Below are 17,857 nucleotides of genomic sequence, written 5' to 3'. Positions count from 1 at the left end.
GTATTCATTTGTATACCGTTTATCTCTGCAAACTTACGTTCATAATGTATGTAGTCATTATGCATTTTAATAGACCTATAATACTTTTTAATTCATAGTACATAATGCTTTCTACACTGCCATTCATCCCCATCTGAGAAAAGCACATATCTTTGACAAAGCATTGAGGAAATCTCTTACAGAATCCGAGTCTGAGATGGAGAAAACCTGTATCCCAGTTTCACAGAAGGAGCAGTATAGAAAGCATTTATGACAAAGAAAAATAAACAAAGAGGAAAGCAACAAAACATCAAAAATATTTTGTCCACACTATTTGGAAGACAGAGATTTCTTAAAAGTTTGAATACTTAATATTGTAATCTTTATTATACTAATTTTGTTGTCACTGCTGCGTCATCTTTACATACAGACATTTAAATAATGCAGGGGGTTTTGTGCCCCACAGTTGAATCCACTGCAGTGAATATCTGCATCGGCTTGTTAAAATAAACTCAACATGTTCAATCATATGTAACACATAGAGAATTTTTAGGTTTATCACAAGAAAACTCCTTTTGAAAGTGAGTGTAGGCCATTCCTTTAATGGATTTGTGAGAGGAACAGTGAAGCGTCGTGATTGTCAACTGGTGAGAAAAGAAAACCAAGAAATCATATAAGCAGCATAAGTATGTTTTGGAAAAAAGGCATTAGAGAGAGGAAGGTTTAAGTCAGGGGAAGCATTTCAGACTAGAAACCACAAACACGTGATAAGACACGCTGACTCACGGAGGGATGAGGAATTCAGGCAAAAGCACAGAATCTGTAAAAAGCCCTTTTTGATCTCTGCACCTATGTGAGGGAGAAGGGTCAAAATTATGGCATCAAAGAAGATGGATCAATCCCTCAACCTAGACTACTGCCAAAAAACACCTACAAACCCTTAGAAAACATGGCGTCTATTGACTTGGTGATCCAGTCCAAGTTCACTTCAAACGTCCTCTGGTTCCTCGCTGGAATCATGAATGACGGTCATAAAAAAGAAAAGAAATTCTAAATATTTTTACATTGTCATTATTCACAATGTGACTTCAGTAAATACCCTGACCAGTTTTATATGAGCGATTGCTATCAGCACTTAGTACGAAACAGATGGTTTTACCAATAATGAATCCACGCAATATATATTTAGCGCTCGCAAAATACAAACATATAAGCTTATTGGGGCATCCTTTGGGGCAATATGTCATAAACATATATTTGTATATTTCTTAAATGTAAATAAACATCTCCATAATTTTTCTATAGTGTTTGTCCATCACTGTTTTAATAAAAAATCTTTTTTCTTATATTTTCAATCTGATTTTGGCTCCGGTGATACTCGGATCTGCCTAAAGCTACAAAACAGACATTAGATTGTGCCATTTATGTCTCTATTATCAGTGGTGTCAGCAACAATAAACACTATTTAATGGCCTTCAGCAGCACTTTGAGAGTCTTCAGACTCCGACTTAAGTTTTCTCATTGCTGTTAAACAGCAGATGGTGTGAGAATCCATCTGTCATGATGGTAAAAATATGAGTGTAAGTGTTGAAGTGTGTTTATTCTTTTACAGCACAAAATGGTGCGTTAATTAAATTTTTGTCCATCAAAAGTTTTAAAGTATAATTCCACTTGATGAGCATCGTCTTCATACCAGTTCCACAAACGTCACAACAATAATCTCTACATGTAGAACAAACTTCCTTCGCTTATCTACGCCTTAAGCTTAAACACAAACGGTTGATGTCCTCTGTTCTTCTCTTGCAAATCTTCAGTTAGTGTTCATCTTTCTCTATTTGTTTATCTCCCCCTTTTCCCATCTTTGAATCATCCCTTCACTCTCTCAGTCAGTGTCTCGAGGAGAAGTTGTGACATGCAAAGGAGAGGAGAGACGCCTGGGGAGAAAAGGAGGCCAAATCAAAGAATAAGTATGGGTGGATTTTAAGGCAAATGGAGGAAAATAATGGCGCTGATAAAATGCAGTTAAAAATAAAGGGAGAGGAACTGATGGAGAGTTAATTGGATGACATGTCAAATTATAAGCATCTGATGAAGGACGAGGATGGTTGAGCTAGTTTGAATGACGGTAATGAGACACTTTGACTTTCCTTCACCATCCAGTGCTTCCTTTTGGACCTTTGACCCAGCTGTCTCTACATCTTCCAGAGCTTGATTTTGTCCTCCCTCACCTGTCAGTGAGTTTCTTAAGCGCCCTCTCGATGTTCATTCGATGTCCCACACGTGTCACTCCCAGGTCCAAGAAGTCATCCTTGGTAAGCGAAGGCAGATGAGATCCATCAATCTCATTGTCTATAAAACGCTCTCTGTGTTCACCCAGATTTAGATAAGCCAACCAGTCTGCCACATCGTACTTGGTCCAGTACGGCAGAGGTTTGATGGCAAATGGTTTTGCTGGTGGAGGAGGACTGAGTTGGGGATAGTTGAGACAAGAAGGGCTAGGTGGTAGATGCATTGGTGAGGAGGCTCCAGAGAGAAAATGAGTGGGGGAGAGAGAGCGTGAGAGAAGAAGAGGGTTTGGGCCTTGCACAGCAGATGGAGAGAAGAGTGGAGGCGTTGAAGCATGGTAGGGATCTCCAAGAGGAAGGCCAGAAGATGGTGGAGTGAGGGGGCCAGGAAAGTCAAAGGGGTTGTTGTAAACAGGTGTAGAGGGAAGTATGGGGAGAGAGGAGGGTCTGGGAGGGGTGGGATTTTGTTGTTCGGTGTTGTAGATGAGAGGGCTGGGAGCCCGACGCCTGGAGACTGAAGACCGCATCTCTTTTGAAGGACTGCACTGAAAATCAAAAGTCTGCCTGCGCATCTTAGATCTGTGCTTAGGTGATGTTGGGTATGGGCAGTAGGTTGGAGAATGTGGAGCATGTGCATGTACCGGGGAGGTGGGCATCTGAGGAGAAGGGGATCTGGTCCAGTTGCGCTGAACTGGGACTTGAGGAGAAGGTGAGACAGAAGGGGTGGCCGAGAGGTTAGGGGTCTGCATCTGACGATGTTGTGGAGATGAAGTGGGCAGTGGCGAAGTGGAACGGCCAGTCGGTGGGCTGTGAAATGCGTCCGTAAAATCTGTTGAATACCTGGAAGACAGAGAATGAAATTTGAATGAACTTTTTACTCATTTTTTGTTTATTCAATATATTTGCAGTGGTCTCTTGTAGGAATTAATGCCTTCATTGTGTGTGTGTGTGTGTGTGTGTGTGTGTGCGCGCGCGCGCGCGTGCGCGTGCATGTGTGTGTGTGCGCGCGCGTGTGTGTGTGTGTGTGTGTGTGTGTGTGTGTGTGTGTGTGTGTGTGTGTGTGTGAGGGGGTAGAAGTGAGCCACATCACAGCTGAGCTTCAGATGGCAGGTTTCGAAGTCTTATTTTCTGATGTTTGGACATCTTGCCTCAGATTGGCTAACAGCAATGCGACTCTACCACTGACTTTGCAACATGGATGATTTATCTCCACAAATAACACAAGCCTGGAGGAGTTCTGCTGTGTGGTGAGGTTGCTAATGCTAACGGTTAGGTTGCTGCTGTTTCCTGGACACTAAACCAACAACAGCCCTCCCCGTTGTGAGTCAAGATGGGTGAGTCCAAGAATGTTAAGTGACAGTGTGAGGTAGAGCTGTCAGGCTTTTCAAATCTGAGTGCTTCCCTGTCTGTTTTCTATCAGTGACTAATGCAGGAGACAGGTGTAGGAGACTATTTTAATGTTCAGCCTGCATGAAAAATACAAAGTGACCGATTATAATCAAAAATAAGGTTTTTTAAATGGTTTTCGACTGTTCCACACTAATACCTGCTCTTAGTCTACAGTTTCTGTAGAAAACAGCCTGTTGTGGAAAAAAAAAACTTTTTCATTTGTCTTTTCTGATTTATGCAGCAATATAACTGGGTGAACAGGGAGGTTAAAAACTGTCTTTAAACACAATTGTTTGTTCTTAAAGACCAAGTATTAATGAATGCCTTGTGAGTCAATCTTTGTGGGGGAAAAACCTCTGGCGCTCCCGTTTCAGGAACCAGAAGTGAGCCACGGCAGAGGTGAACCGAAAACAGCTGGTTTTGGAGTCTTTTTTCCTGATTTTCAGACATCTCACCTCTGATTGACTAAAAACAATGCAACTCTACCCCTGACTCTGTTTGCTTTGCAACATTAATGTTTTAGCTCCACAAATAACACAAGCCTGGAGGAGTTCTGCTGTGTGGTGGAGTTGCTAATGTTAGCATCTATAGCCAATATGTTCTCCGCTCTCCTTTGGATGCTAAACCATCCTTCCCTGTCACAAGCCAAAACGGGTGTGTCCATGAATGCTAATTTGACAACATGACATGCAATTGTCACTGGCTTATCTAATCCAAGCGTTTCCTCATCTCTTTTCTATCAGTGTCAAATGCAGGAAATAGGGGTAGAAGACTATTTTTACATTTAGCCTGCACATTAACTCTGAGTAACTGATCATATTCAAAAAAGAACAAGAAAAATCTGTGACATTGGCCTTTAAGTAATGAAAATACAATTCTTATTTTTCATCCAACCATACTCTAAAGACATCCTTCTTCTGATTATAATGTTGCATTTGCATCAATAAACATCCCCCTAAACACACTAGGAATTTCATAAAAAAACAAACCTGTGCATGGTAGGTGACTTTTGTGCATGGCTCCAGTCATCCATGCTCTTCATGCTACTCATCTGCTGCAGCTTTGAACTTAGCTCATTGATGATGCTGGCTTTCACACCAGAAAGAGGCAAGTGGAGTCTGCGGTTTTCCAAAACAACACCCCCACTCTGGACTCCTTGCTCATGTTCACTAATGTCCCCCCAGACCACTGAACGAGAGTCCACGGGCCTCTCTAAGCAGGCAGCTAGGGTGGAACTAAAGTTATCATCCATTTTGGATCGACTCTGCTTGTGCTTCTTTTCATCTATTTGAGTTCTGTCTAAACCTGCATCTTGTGGGTAGCTTTGTTTCTGTAATTGCAAAGGAGCAGGGTTGGTGCTGCACTGCCTACGTAGTGCTATAGTCGGGCCCCTCCCTTCCACCTCTCTGTAATGAGTCATCTTTGGAAACACAGGGTTTGCCAGTTTGGTGCTGTGCACCTCAAATGCTTGCCCACCTGAGTAGCTTGTGCAAGGATCCTGATGGTGACTGACTTTCCCACCCTCTACCCCGAATCCTCCTCTGTCTCCTCTCAACCCACTTAGTCCCAGCATTTCTAAATGGTGGTCACTATTACTGTGACTGTCCAGCTCCTCAATTCCAGAATCCACCACCGCATCTTGCCAATCTCCACTTTTGGCCATAACTGTGGGATGATGGATGTGATCAGCGGCTTTATCCCAGATGCTCAGGCCAACCCTGGGCCCTGCCATGGTCATTGTGTAATCAGATGATGCTGGAGAGTTTGTAGTGGTTGTGGCAGCTGCAGTTGCAGTCATGGTAGTTGTAGCATAGGTCATGGTGGTGGTGAGGGTGGCTGTGCCTCTGTCCTGTGCTGGGGTTTGAACACTTACTGAGGGGTCATCAGGGCTGCTGTAATAGTGGTGGGACATGGGCTGGGGTCGGTGTAGTGATGTGGGAGGCAGAGCAACAGTTGAGCTGGTAGTGGCGGTAAGAGAGGAGGAGGTAAATATCTGTGGGGATGGATAAGATGGTGAGAGCGCCGACTGTGTGAGATTGGCCACTTCACTGTCGTAGGAAGTAAGGCTAGAGGCAGCAGAGTCACCACCTTGTGAAGCAACTTGGGGAGCATTTGAGGACTTAAGAGGTGGTGGAGGTGCATCAATGGAAGCAGAATGCTGATTCTGGAGCTGATGATGCTGAGGATACCCACGTATTCTTTCATTCTTACCATTAGCAAACTGTATAGGAGGGGGCAAGGGATCTGCAAAAACAAACTCTTCATCTGCATCTATTGAGGGAGCTGGTGGAGGTAAAACCATTAACCCTAGACCACCTGCCCCAGCTTTTGCATCTCCCATAGCATCATTTATCTGTGATGGGGCTGTGGGGACTGTGTACTGGGGAATATAGCTGGTGTTGGGAACATTTTCCATCTGCAAATAAGCAGGTCTACGAGGGGCAGGCTGAGCTGGTGGGGGAGGAGGTTCAATAGGTAGAGCAGGTTTGCTGTCGTACACCTCCTTTTCTCTTTCTCTGCTGCTTTGTGGGTAATACTGGGTAGAGAACTGGCTGTTTCTGTCCTCAGAGAAACGAACTCTAAGACCCTCCCGAGGCCCTCCTTCTTTGTCTCGCTCCATCCTTTCCCCACCTCCTCCCCCCAAACGCAAAATCCGTGGCGATTGTGGCCGGCTCAAAGATGCGGGCGAGGTGGTAGCAGTTGGAGAGCTAAGGTGGAGAGAAACTGGAGAAGTGTAGGCAGATTGTGTTGGTGTTGCAAAAAGGGAAGGTGTTGGGGTTTGAACAGGTGTGGGAAAGGATCCCACTGTCGACAGCTGCCGTCCAAAGTGTCTCTCCTCTCTGCGTGTCCTGCGATCATCCTTTAAGGCCCGCTCTCTTGCAGCCAGAGCAAGACCAAGAGGGGATGAAGGATCCAAAACTTTCCCTGTTAGTGGGTGAATAAAGGTAGTAGCAGGCTGAGCGCCATACATTGAGGGAGCTGACTTGGGCTGTCCATCCTGACTAAGAATAGGAGATGAGTACTCAGGAAGGCCAAAGGCTGGAGGCATGCTACTGGAATAGTTCATGTAGTTGTCTCCAGAAAACATGCCCTCATCTATGGACTTGGACGGCCGAAGTCGAGGAGTGGGCACTTCCACTTGTAAACCTTGCAACGGCAAAATTTGTGCCCCTAGAGCTCCTCCCCCTTCTCCTGCTCCACCTCCAGCTTCCCCTTGAATGTCCTCCTCAGATGAAAGAAAGAAAGAGGCACTCTTTCTCCTCATGTCCTTTAAACGTTCTCTTTCCTTGCGTGCCTCCCCTCCTCCAAACGCTGCTCCAAACGTCGAAGTATAATCCAATTTTTCCAGGTTGTGTTGTGTAGAAACAGAGGGTGCCACAGATGAAGGCAAAGAAGTAGACGTGGGCAGCTGAGGTGGCGAGGGGGTGAGTGGTGATGGTTGGTTTGCACTAGAGCTGTCAGGGGCTGCATCTATGGAGGACTTATCCTCCGCATCCTGTGACGGCTCAGCTTCCATACTGCTACCTTGGCTGCTTCGACCACTGCTGCTGGTGGATGGTGCTTTCACAATGATTGTAGGGATGGGGATGGAGCTCTTCTCTTTGGCCACACCTGCTTTACCTCGATGTTGTCTCAGTCCATCTTCCACTTTTGACTGCTTAATCAAAGCTCCACGACCACCTCGTCTTGCACCACCTCTACTAACACCTCCTCCCTGCTCCCGGTTTGACAAATGTGGAGGATGTTGTGGCGCCTGCTGAGGCTTAGGGTTAGCACTTGTTGGTGGTGTAGCACTGCTGTAGCCTCTCCTCAGCCCTCCCATCTTGTCACCACCTCTCCGAGGCACATCTGGCTCTCTCATACAAAGTCCATCTGATTGCCTTCGGAGGGTGGGAACCATAGCCTGCTGGTTCATGCCACTGGCTCCTCCCCTCTCCCAGACAGCTTGAGCAGGATGACCTGGCTGAGAGTGAATCTGGTAGTGGGCTTGAGCTACAGGGGGTAATGGCATAGCAGGCCCACGACCAGTATAAGGACCGGCAGATAAAGGTGGCTCTGGGGCAGATGTGTTAGGAGGTGGTGGGATATCTTCTGGTCCTGGCACTGAAAGGCTACGAGCGAGCTTCATAGCAGGTGGGTGGAGGTACTGCCGCTCTTCTTCTGCCACACCTTAGCACAAAAACACAAGCATTGGCAAACACTCTGGGAAAATAATTTTAAAAACTCATGTATTGGGAGAAATTAATGTTGTAGTTACCGATAGATTTTTGGCGCATCATGACTGCATGCTGAGGACCATGACCTGGTTGGAAATGAGCTTGGTTGTAGCCAAATCCAGGCCCAGTTTGGACAATACTCCCTGATGACTGCTGCTCATAGGGTTGCTTCAGGTCAGAAACAAATGGAACAAAAGACAATTAGGCACTTGCTTGGACATGATCAAATACAGAATAGTTTTATTTGAAGCAGATGTTGCACATTTTGCTGCAGAAGAATCAGTCCATCTGAAGCAGACAGAGCATAAATGAATGGAGCCAACCTGACTCACACCTAAACAACTGTTTTTATGTGGGTGGTCCATTGCCAATCATTTCATCTGAAGTGCAGAGAGGGCAGGAGAACATGCAGAGTTAAAAAAAGCACCTAAACAGCAAGTCGCCTTATAGGAAGGCATAGTTTTTGCCAGCATTATTCACTTCCATGACTAAATATGAACCACCTCCCGATGTAGCTGAAAAAGAGAAGAGGCTGTGCTTGTTTTTGCTAATGTGCATTGCATTTCAAGGCTGGTAAGTGTTGCAAATTTTGTTGTTAATTGTGCCTTAATATCCATTTTGATACCCAGTAATTTTAACTATTGCGACTGTTTCCCAGCAGTACCTCATTGGAGATGTTGGTAACAATGCTCTTGCTGCGGTCCCTCTTGCCACCATGACCTCTTTGACCCTGGTTGTCTGATGTGATCGTGTGCTGGGCAGCAGCCAATATTTCATCCAGTTTATCTACAATAAAGCATGAAATTGGGCAAAAGCACAAAAAATATTAAATGGAAAAATGATTTCTGTGAGCTCCATCTTTTACATATTTTGACAAAAGCAGCAGAGAGGCCTACTTAACGCCATCTGATAAACTGTCCTTTTCTTATCAGGACCCTGAGATGAGTCGTAATCTAAAGGAAATGTGGAAAAAAAGCATCAAACAGCCTGACTTGTAGTTAAAGCTGAGGGACCGATAACAAAGTTTTATATTCACCTGCTTTATTTTTCCACGGAGAGGCAGCTGTTGCGTACATAATTCAGGAGACACATATTAGGTGTGATTAGTCATGCTTTAAAGTCTTGTGTGTGTATAAAGCACACGAAAGGGTGAAATACATACTTAGACACATGTAATGACGTGAATGCTGATGTGATGAGAAGAATGGTGATGAGCATAGAAATGATCATGAGAGCACACAAATCCATTCTCCCACCTTTCTCCACTGTTGGCAGCAGGTTTGATCCAGATTCAGAGAGAGAGAGAGAGAGAGAGAGAGAGGGAGAGAGAGAGAGAGAGAGAGAGAGAGAGAGAGAGAGAGAGAGAGAGAGAGAGAGAGAGAAAGAGAGAGATCTTTGTGACTAATAGAATTAGACCCGTATCATATCACAACATGATACTGCTTTAAAATCTTTTAACCTCACTGTTTAATTATCGCTTTTCTGCTTCACATGAGTAACATCAAAGTGCAAATGAATCAAAAGACTCCATCTTAAGTCAGCTGAGAAGATAGATTAAATCCTACTTTGACTTTCTGTGACAAGTCTCATAATATTTAAAGCTGTTTTTCAAAGAAAAACAATTCCATTGTGGTGCCATGAGAAAAATGTGTGGGAAACTCAGTCCCAGTTTATGTCCTCTCTATCATCTTACCCATGTCTTCTAGTTCTGATGTCATTGACTTGGAGCGAAGGGCGATGGCAGGAGGAGTCAGTCTTTTAGTCTGCTGTGGCGCTGCCAAAGGAAACCAGCCAAGTTTTGATTTAATGTTAGGTATTCTTATATATATGTGCAGCCACCAATGGCAGCCATGTTTCAACAGGCTCTTCAGGGTGAAGTAAACATGCAGGCATCCGAGTCATAGTATCAAAAGACACGGAATGGAAATTACTCACAAGGAAATAGTGACTCTTACCTCTCTTCCGAGCCGTGTCCTCCAACTCAGGGTTACGAGCGACCATCACTACTTTCACCATGAGGCTGTTGCCGCCCTGACGGATCATGTTGACCACCTGCCGATGACCCACCTTCACCACATTCTGGCCGTTCACCTGATGGACATGACGAATTGCAAATGAGCTGATGTCTTTCAATAATTTCCCTTCATATGAAAATAGATCCTAAAACACAGTATGGAGATAGCACTTTAAGCAGAAAGTACCAGAGATGTGACCAAGGCACTGCTTTGCAAGTCACATGCAAGTCACAAGTCTTTCCAGTCAGGTCTCAAGTCAAGACCAAGTCAAAGACAACCAAGTCCAAATCGAGTCCAAAGTCAATTATCTGGAAGTCCAAGTCAATTCCAAGTTCCTAACTTTTAATTTTCAAGTCATAATCAAGTCATGTGTCCAACTTCAATTTAATGACAATGATAATAAATAAATTCCAGACATAAAGCTTCTTAAAGCTTCATTTATTTCCTCAAACAAGCAGGAAGTGCAACTGAAACTGATTATAAACAAAGTGCTGCTGCAGTTAGCAGTACAAGATCAAACCCAGAACGAAGAATGATTCATGATTTTTGTCCATGTCGTGTCACTTTTGTGCTAAAATATCAAATTTGCTCAAGTCATCATCAAGTCAACAGATGCAAGTCGATTCAAGTTGCAAGTCATTGGCGTTCAAGTCCGGGTCAAGTCGTAAGTCTTTATAGATTTTATCAAGTCAAGTCAGAAGTCATTAAAATAATGACTCGAGTCCAAGTCATGTGACTCAAGCCCACACCTCTGGAAAGTACTCTAACATTAAATCGGCCTGCTTTTGAACAGTTATTCTGGCAGTTTAGAAAGCGACTATAAGGTAAATCTCTTCTACAAAAGCTTGAGCACCTACATAAGTGACTCATGTGACTGAATGCCAATTAGAAGTATGTGTCAGCTTTTAATAGAGGCTTGACAATAATTGCCCTTTTTAGATGTGACTTTTAAAGGCACAAAGCAGCCAGAAAGTTGCTGCTTCATGCTGTTGTCATCTGAATGAGGAATACCAATTAAAAGTTCAGCAGCCCTTTGGAGACTAGCTAAAACCAAACGTGTCAAACAACTGAGTACAAATACTTTGTTACCTATCTTATGTAGACATTTAGGGTATCTATACTTCGCTGGAGTAATGAATGAATGCATTTTGGCACAAAACAACTGGTTTTAGTTGACCTGTATACCCAAAAGGGGGTAGGTAGAAGCAAAAAGCTTAAAGGGAGCGTGAGTCTCCTCCCCTTCTGGTCGACTCGATGGTTGATGTAAGTGATAAAGCTTTTCTCTGGTCTGCTTTGCCTTACGCCCTGAATCACACATAAGCTGCACTTCAATTTAAATGAAAAGTGTGTTTATACTATGTCTGTTACACATTTTGATATTTATTAGCTTGTAAATATTTGTAATTAAAAAGGTTACAAAATCAGACGTTGCATAAATGACATCACAGCAGAATCTCTTCTCCCCCAGAGTAGCTGCTACTCACCACATGGCCAGCTTTGTGGTTTTCTCCATGTTTAACGCTCCTTCTTTCAACCTGGAAGAAGAACTCGCTAAACTTAACAATTTTCTTCTTCTTCTCCTCTTTGTCTGGTTTGATTACATCAATTTTGTCAGACAGGCAGCTGTAGTCCTGTACACCTTTTCACCTTTGACTATTGGACAAACCCTCCGTAGCATCACCCAGAACTTTCTAAAAGGGCTTGTTTGAAGCCAAATGGCTGATTCCCACCACTGCCATCTTGGCCATGTAACTCGTGTCGTCACCGCCAAATTAAAAATGGCAAAAGAGGTGGAGCTGAGAGTGGGGCTGTGAGGATGGGAGCAAATTATTAACACCCATCAAATTCTAACTGAGCTAACCCAAAGCTGATACAGAGCTAAGTGCTAACCATTGACTGTTAATATACAAGCACAGCCTCAGATCGCAGCGATCGGGGGTGGGCACCCAAGGCGCATGAGCCCACGCTCTACTCCTCTGCAGTGGTCAGAGGTGTAGCCACTAGCCCTAGCGCTGAAGGCTCAGGCTACCTGTCAGTCAAATCTAATTATCATAATTTCAAGCATTTAATTACACCTTAACGGAGATCATAGTTGTCATGTCAGTAAACTAGACTCATTAAACCTAAAATGTTTTTTTTATTAGGCTGTAAACATGTTTATTCCTGCTGTGAAGTTAACATTTTCAACATGGGAGTCAATGGGAACTTGCTCCTTTCTGGTGCCCGCCCTTAGTGGATGAAGGGTGACACTGCAATATATGTCACTTCCTGGTCAGCTTCACTTTTAGCCGGGCGAGTTCAGTTCTTAATTTTTACACAAAACTTGAAGTAACCTTCCCTGCATGTTGAAAATAAGCGCTTCCTTGATGTTAAAGTGTGTCTTTATGTTCACACATCAAACAGCATCAGAAAATAACCTTTTTGACTCCAAAACCTCTCATTTATATTTTTAATAGGACTTAGGCTCCCCATAGTAATTATCTATCGGTCCTTGTCAGGTGATGCATCAGGTGCTGTAGTGCGTTGCACGATGGGATAGCTAAGTGTAGAAACAAAGGAAAAATCGGTCGCTTTGTGTTGTTGTGTGCTTATGAAACTGCAGAAAACTTATGTTGTGTGTGAGGCTGCCATGTAACCTTCACAAGAAGGCAAAAAAGTTAAATGTAGGGAGGGATCAAGTTAACCGGCTATTTTACGTTTTTAACCGTTTATTTTGACAGAGAAACCTCAAGGCTGTTGGTCATTCTGACAGACACATACAGGTGCAGACATTTTAAACGTTACGCACCGAGAACATCACGAAGGTAACTAAATACATCAAGAAAATATTCCCTTCTGAACATCTGAGCATTATCTTAGACACCATGATCAACTCAGATGTGAGAGCAGCTCCGTCTGTGGGTCACAGCTCAGCAGCAGAACCAGAACAGCAGGTAAAACCTTCCTATTTTACGTGAAATTCAATTCAATTCAAATTCAAAGATACTTTATTAATCCCAGAGGGAAATTAGAGTTTCAGTACACACAATTCTGAGCTCAGACCTACATTCATACATAGACACATGACAAGAATTGGTGACTGTGGTCATTCACAACCCGAGTCGCGCTACCTTAATAGATCAAGAGGGTTTATATGAGGATAGAGTCAGGGGGAGGGGGAAAAAGGCACTTCAGAGTTACCCTCCAAAGGGAGGGCAGCTTTGCTCTGCAAAAATACACCTCAGACAGAAATGCACACAGACTTCAGACATCACACAACATAAGTGTCCACTAGGTGGGGAGGTAGGGTTGGGACTCTCCTCACTTCAGTGCGTGCAGCCTAGATCCTAGATACGGTTCCGCGGCCTTCACCGGTCACAGTCCCACCCAGGCTCGGATAGGGAGAAAGAGTTTTCATAGCTACGGCAACATTCCACATTTCTTCTGAGGGAGTAGTTATCACTTCAGCCTCACAGGCTCCAAGGGCACCAGATTCAGATAAAAAAAATTTGTTTTTGTTTTGGGCACAGAGATAATTTTTTCTCTGCCTTAGAGTTCTGTTGGTCTACAACCCCTCTAGATACAATAATGGCATAATTAATCAATCCCAATCCGTGCTGATCCATCCACTCGCTCCTTGATGGAATCCACCTTTTGTGCCAGAGCCAAAGTTCCAAGCTTACGACTCATCTCGACAATTATATGAGTTTGTGCGTTCTCAGCGCAGTGTAAACCATCCCTGAGCTCTGGGATTGAGCCAATATTCCTCGAAAGCTTGTTAATTTTCCGGTAAGCCAGGTAACAGCTCAGGCCAAACTGCAGGAATCCCGACACCAAAACGATGAATATCCAAACATCTTCAGAATCCTCCACAGACAGTTGAGAGAGGCACATCAGGTTCCACTGTTTCCAGGAGTCCATGATATGCCCAGCTGGCTTTGTCCCAGAGGGGCATCGGGAGCACCCTTCTCCCGTTCTCATCGCTGAAAAAAATTTGCCAATCACGCTGAGAGACCAACTGACCAGATCCATTTTAAATTATTTCCAGTTTCCAGAAAAAAAGCAGAAAGTGCCGTACACACAAAGACAGGACAAAGAGCCTTGGGATAAGGAGGGAGGGACAGGAGAAAAAAGCGTCTGTACTCTCCAAGAGCCGGAAGAATAATCGTTTAATTGTAACATTAATATGTAGCTGGACACGCTGGCCAGCTTGTTTAGACTAAATATTAAGGAAAAAATGACCTTTTATATTTATTATTACGGGAGGAAACGATCATGACCGATTTTAAAACTCTGTCGGTCAAAATGAAAACAAACATGTCTAGCGCTACCTCTGACTGTATTGTTTCTGTACCTGTGTGTAACATGTACTGATAATAACTTGTTATCAAGTTCATCCAGAAAATAAAACCTGGTGCAGTGCCTGTGTTAGTGGAGTCACGTTTCTGGATGGCTACTTTTTATTTTGACTTGATTGGAAATGGGTTGAAGTAGTGCCACAGTTACTCAAGTTATATATTTTCAGCAGTAATAAAACATCTGAGCTCCGTTGTTTTTGAGGTCATAGGGATCTACAATGTTGACTGTAACCAATTTCTGAAAATACAGATCCCTGTCCTCCTTTACAAGTTTATTCCCGTAAGGGATTTGTTCATCCTTGTTCTTTATATCCATCCTTTTGACTCTTGCTCTTCTTCAACTTCAGCTGCGGCTTCCCCTAGCAACGCGAGTCATACACCTAAAATGGCGCTAAGGGGGTGTGGTTGACATGTAGGTCACGTATCTGACGAGGACCGATTAGCTGAGTTTTTACCTCTACTACTTACATGTTCATGCAATTATCTGTACTTTCTACTCCTTGCATTTCAAAAATAGCCTTAATACTCCCGTTTTATTTCAGCTTGTCATTGTTAAAAAGAAAACACAAAGCCAAAGAATATTCAGATAAATTGCTCCATCCAGAGCAAGTGGCTTTGATTGCAGTTGTATAATAATTTTAAACATCTACCATTCGGACACCCTATTGTTTTTTTCCATCAGTGGAGATTTTCCATGCATGCATAGATGTAGTTTTGACTATAGCTGTTTGGTCCTAGTGCTCAACTAGTGTCTATCTAATATAGTGTAACATTGTTTTTGGACGGTAAAAGTGCAGGGGACACAAATTGATTTGGGGAAAAAGTGGAGGAGACATGTCCCCCTCCCGCCCCCCCCCCCAAAACTACGTTCATATATGCATGTGTGTGGGCAGAGGACAATCGATATGTGAAAGTTTGTTTTAATGGATAAGTGAATTAAGCTTATAAATGTTTACATTTAAGGGACTTTGAGGCTATTTTTGTTTGGGTAATGAAAGTTTTCATTAGTGTGAAATTTAATTAACCTCAATGAGGAAATCCCCCATCCGAAGGCCTGCTCTCCATGCCACACCACCCTCATCAACAGACTCCAGATACTGCAGCGCAGGGAAAGCCGGCGTTGGAGTGAACTCCTCTATGGGAGTCTGAGCTGCAGAGAATGAGACAAAAAGGAAACAAGGATGGCCGCGAGAAAACATTTTAATATCTTATTTCTGATTATAATCGGTCACCGAGTTCTTCATGCAGGCTGAACGTGAAAATAGTCTCCTACATCTATCTCCTGCACTAGCTTCTGATAGAAAATAAACGGTGAAACTCAAGGATTTAAAAAGCCTGACAGATCTATGTCACACTGCCACTTAGCATTCATGGACTCACCCATCTTGACAAGATGGGGAAGGCTGTTGTTGGCTCAGCGTCCAGGAAACAGCAGAGAACATCTCGACTAGTAGAAGCTAACTGTTAGCATTAGCGACTCCACCACACAGCAGAACTCCTTCCAACTTATGTTATTTGTGGATATAAAACCTCTGAGTTGCAAGTCAGTGGTAGAGTCGTGTTGCTGTTATCCAATCTGGGGTGAGATGTCCGAATATCAGGAAATAAGACTCTAAAACCTGTTGTGTTCAGCTCAACTCTGATCTGGCCAACTTCTAGTTCCTAAAGCAGATGCACTGGATTTTAAATTCTACTAGAGACCACTGCAAATGTATGGATTAAACGAGTGAACCACTCATTTAATGTCATAAGTAATTAGAATTATATAAAATAACACAAAAGGCTGAGAAATGCTTGGAGGTGAATATGGAACTGGTAAATTACAAAGAAAAGGTTTACCTTTGGCTCCTCTAAGCACAAAGCCAAAGCCTTCATTGTCTTTCTTCTGTAGGAGCACAGCCTTCTCCTTAATGATGTAGTCACTGCAAAGACCATTTAGAGGAAAAAAGGAATGGGAGGAGGAAGAGAGAGAGTGAAAAAGGAAAGAAATTAGAGAGGGAGAGCGCTAAAGGAATTTTAATGTTGCTTTAGACACACACACATTCACAAAACAAAAAATCTGATCGACATGCAAAAGTGTGTGAAAAACAGCTATACTGCATCACATTATGATATCACACTGCAGCAAAAGATGGGTTGGCTTCAGATTACCATAGAAAAGGTGTTGGTGCACAAAGGGCTTTGATGGCAGGGTCACAGTTAGAGCCATAATGGGAGTGTATGAGATGACTTTCCTAACGAAGGACTTAATCCAGCTCAAGCCAGCCAGCACCAGGTCAGGAGGAACAGCACGTTAAAAAATGTGCTCATATGCTGATAACGGAAACTTCCAAATGCACCTAAATCCCTGCATCAGCTCCGGGTGCCTCTGGCAGCTTTTGCAAGGATACAGCTTCACAGACTCCTAAGCACCACTACCAGTCATACATGACACTTCAAATTAAGATGAAGTCAGACATTAAAGTTAAAGTTAAAGTCCCATTAGTTGTCACACACACAAGTGTGTGTGCAAAATTTGTTCTCCGCATTTCACCCATCCCCTGGGGGAGCGGTGAGCTGCAGACACAGCCGCGCTCGGGAACCATTTGGTGGTTTAACCCCCAATCCAACCCCTTATTGCCGAGTGTCAAGCAGGGAGGCATTGGGTCCCATTTTTTTCTAAGTCTTTGGTATGACCCGACCAGGAATTGAACTCTGATCTCCCAGTCTCAGGGCGGAAACTCTACCACTAAGCCACTGAGCTGGGACATGCCATTAATCCTGCCCACACACAAACAGCTCCTTTCAATGGAAGTTTACTGCCCGAGAGGACAGATGCAGCAATCACAGACAATGTGGATGCAATCTTAATAATTATGAGAAGTTTGGAGTGGTTGCTCCAGATGCTGCTGCAGTATTCTGATATCATGTCCGAGACTTTAAGGCACCTTTGATGTAGAAGTAGTCAAATGGACTCCACACAGCGAGTCAAAGCCGCACCTCATGACTCATTGCTGGACTTGACTTTCCATCAATGTCAGTCCTGCTTCTGCTAGTGGGCCTGGGGCTCGTGCTATGCTGTGGAAAATTTCAAGGAATTTCAGACGTTTGTCTCAAATGTTGCCAACTTCTGTGTTATTTTGTGCTCCTTGGTGTAACTCAGACCTTTATCAGTTTGAATGATTTGATTAGATTAAAATTACATATAAATAGTTCTTCTAAATACTTTGAGATACAACCAAGACTAAGATGTGAATTTTTACCTGGAATCCCAAACATTTTTAACAAAAAACTGTTTGCAGATTCACACCAAACTTTCCCAAAAAAGGATGACCACATATAGACTTTGTGGGAGATGATTAAAATCCGTCATGCAATGTTTTCTAACCAATGCCTTTAAGTAGGTTTGCTAAGTAGACTGAAAAAAGATCACGGTCTAGGATTTTTAAATGACAGCATTTCATTCCATTTTAGATTATTTTAAGTGTCTGGCAAACAACCACACCACTCCAACTTCATTCTGAATCCACCTCTTAAACGCCCACTGGTATCAAAATAACAAGAAGGGATATGATACTATAATCCACACACTCCCACAGCACCAATTCTGGCAATGATAAAGTTTGGCTGCTCAAATCTCAGAGGCACAACAGAGT

At 43.3% G+C, this 17,857-nt stretch overlaps 1 protein-coding gene across 1 annotated transcript in view; it reads right to left on the bottom strand.

Moving 5' to 3' along the window:
* Positions 1–344: 344 nt before the first annotated feature.
* LOC107388081 (SH3 and multiple ankyrin repeat domains protein 1) overlaps positions 345–17,857 on the bottom strand; it is a 60,809-nt gene continuing 43,296 nt past the window's right edge. The window contains exons 17-28 of the mRNA XM_054749130.2: positions 16,062–16,144; positions 15,248–15,372; positions 9,826–9,961; positions 9,564–9,644; positions 9,127–9,135; positions 8,907–8,933; positions 8,767–8,823; positions 8,535–8,656; positions 7,912–8,038; positions 4,643–7,823; positions 2,208–3,104; positions 345–1,913 (exon numbers count right to left, since the gene is read on the bottom strand). Coding sequence (XP_054605105.1) covers positions 1,862–1,913; positions 2,208–3,104; positions 4,643–7,823; positions 7,912–8,038; positions 8,535–8,656; positions 8,767–8,823; positions 8,907–8,933; positions 9,127–9,135; positions 9,564–9,644; positions 9,826–9,961; positions 15,248–15,372; positions 16,062–16,144 — 4,897 coding nt within the window. The 3' untranslated portion in view covers positions 345–1,861. The remainder of the gene's footprint in view (positions 1,914–2,207; positions 3,105–4,642; positions 7,824–7,911; positions 8,039–8,534; positions 8,657–8,766; positions 8,824–8,906; positions 8,934–9,126; positions 9,136–9,563; positions 9,645–9,825; positions 9,962–15,247; positions 15,373–16,061; positions 16,145–17,857) is intronic.

This window comes from Nothobranchius furzeri, chromosome 16 (assembly GCF_043380555.1).
Source record: "Nothobranchius furzeri strain GRZ-AD chromosome 16, NfurGRZ-RIMD1, whole genome shotgun sequence".
Classification (NCBI taxonomy): domain Eukaryota; kingdom Metazoa; phylum Chordata; class Actinopteri; order Cyprinodontiformes; family Nothobranchiidae; genus Nothobranchius; species Nothobranchius furzeri.
This window is presented reverse-complemented; position numbering and strand designations above follow the sequence as displayed.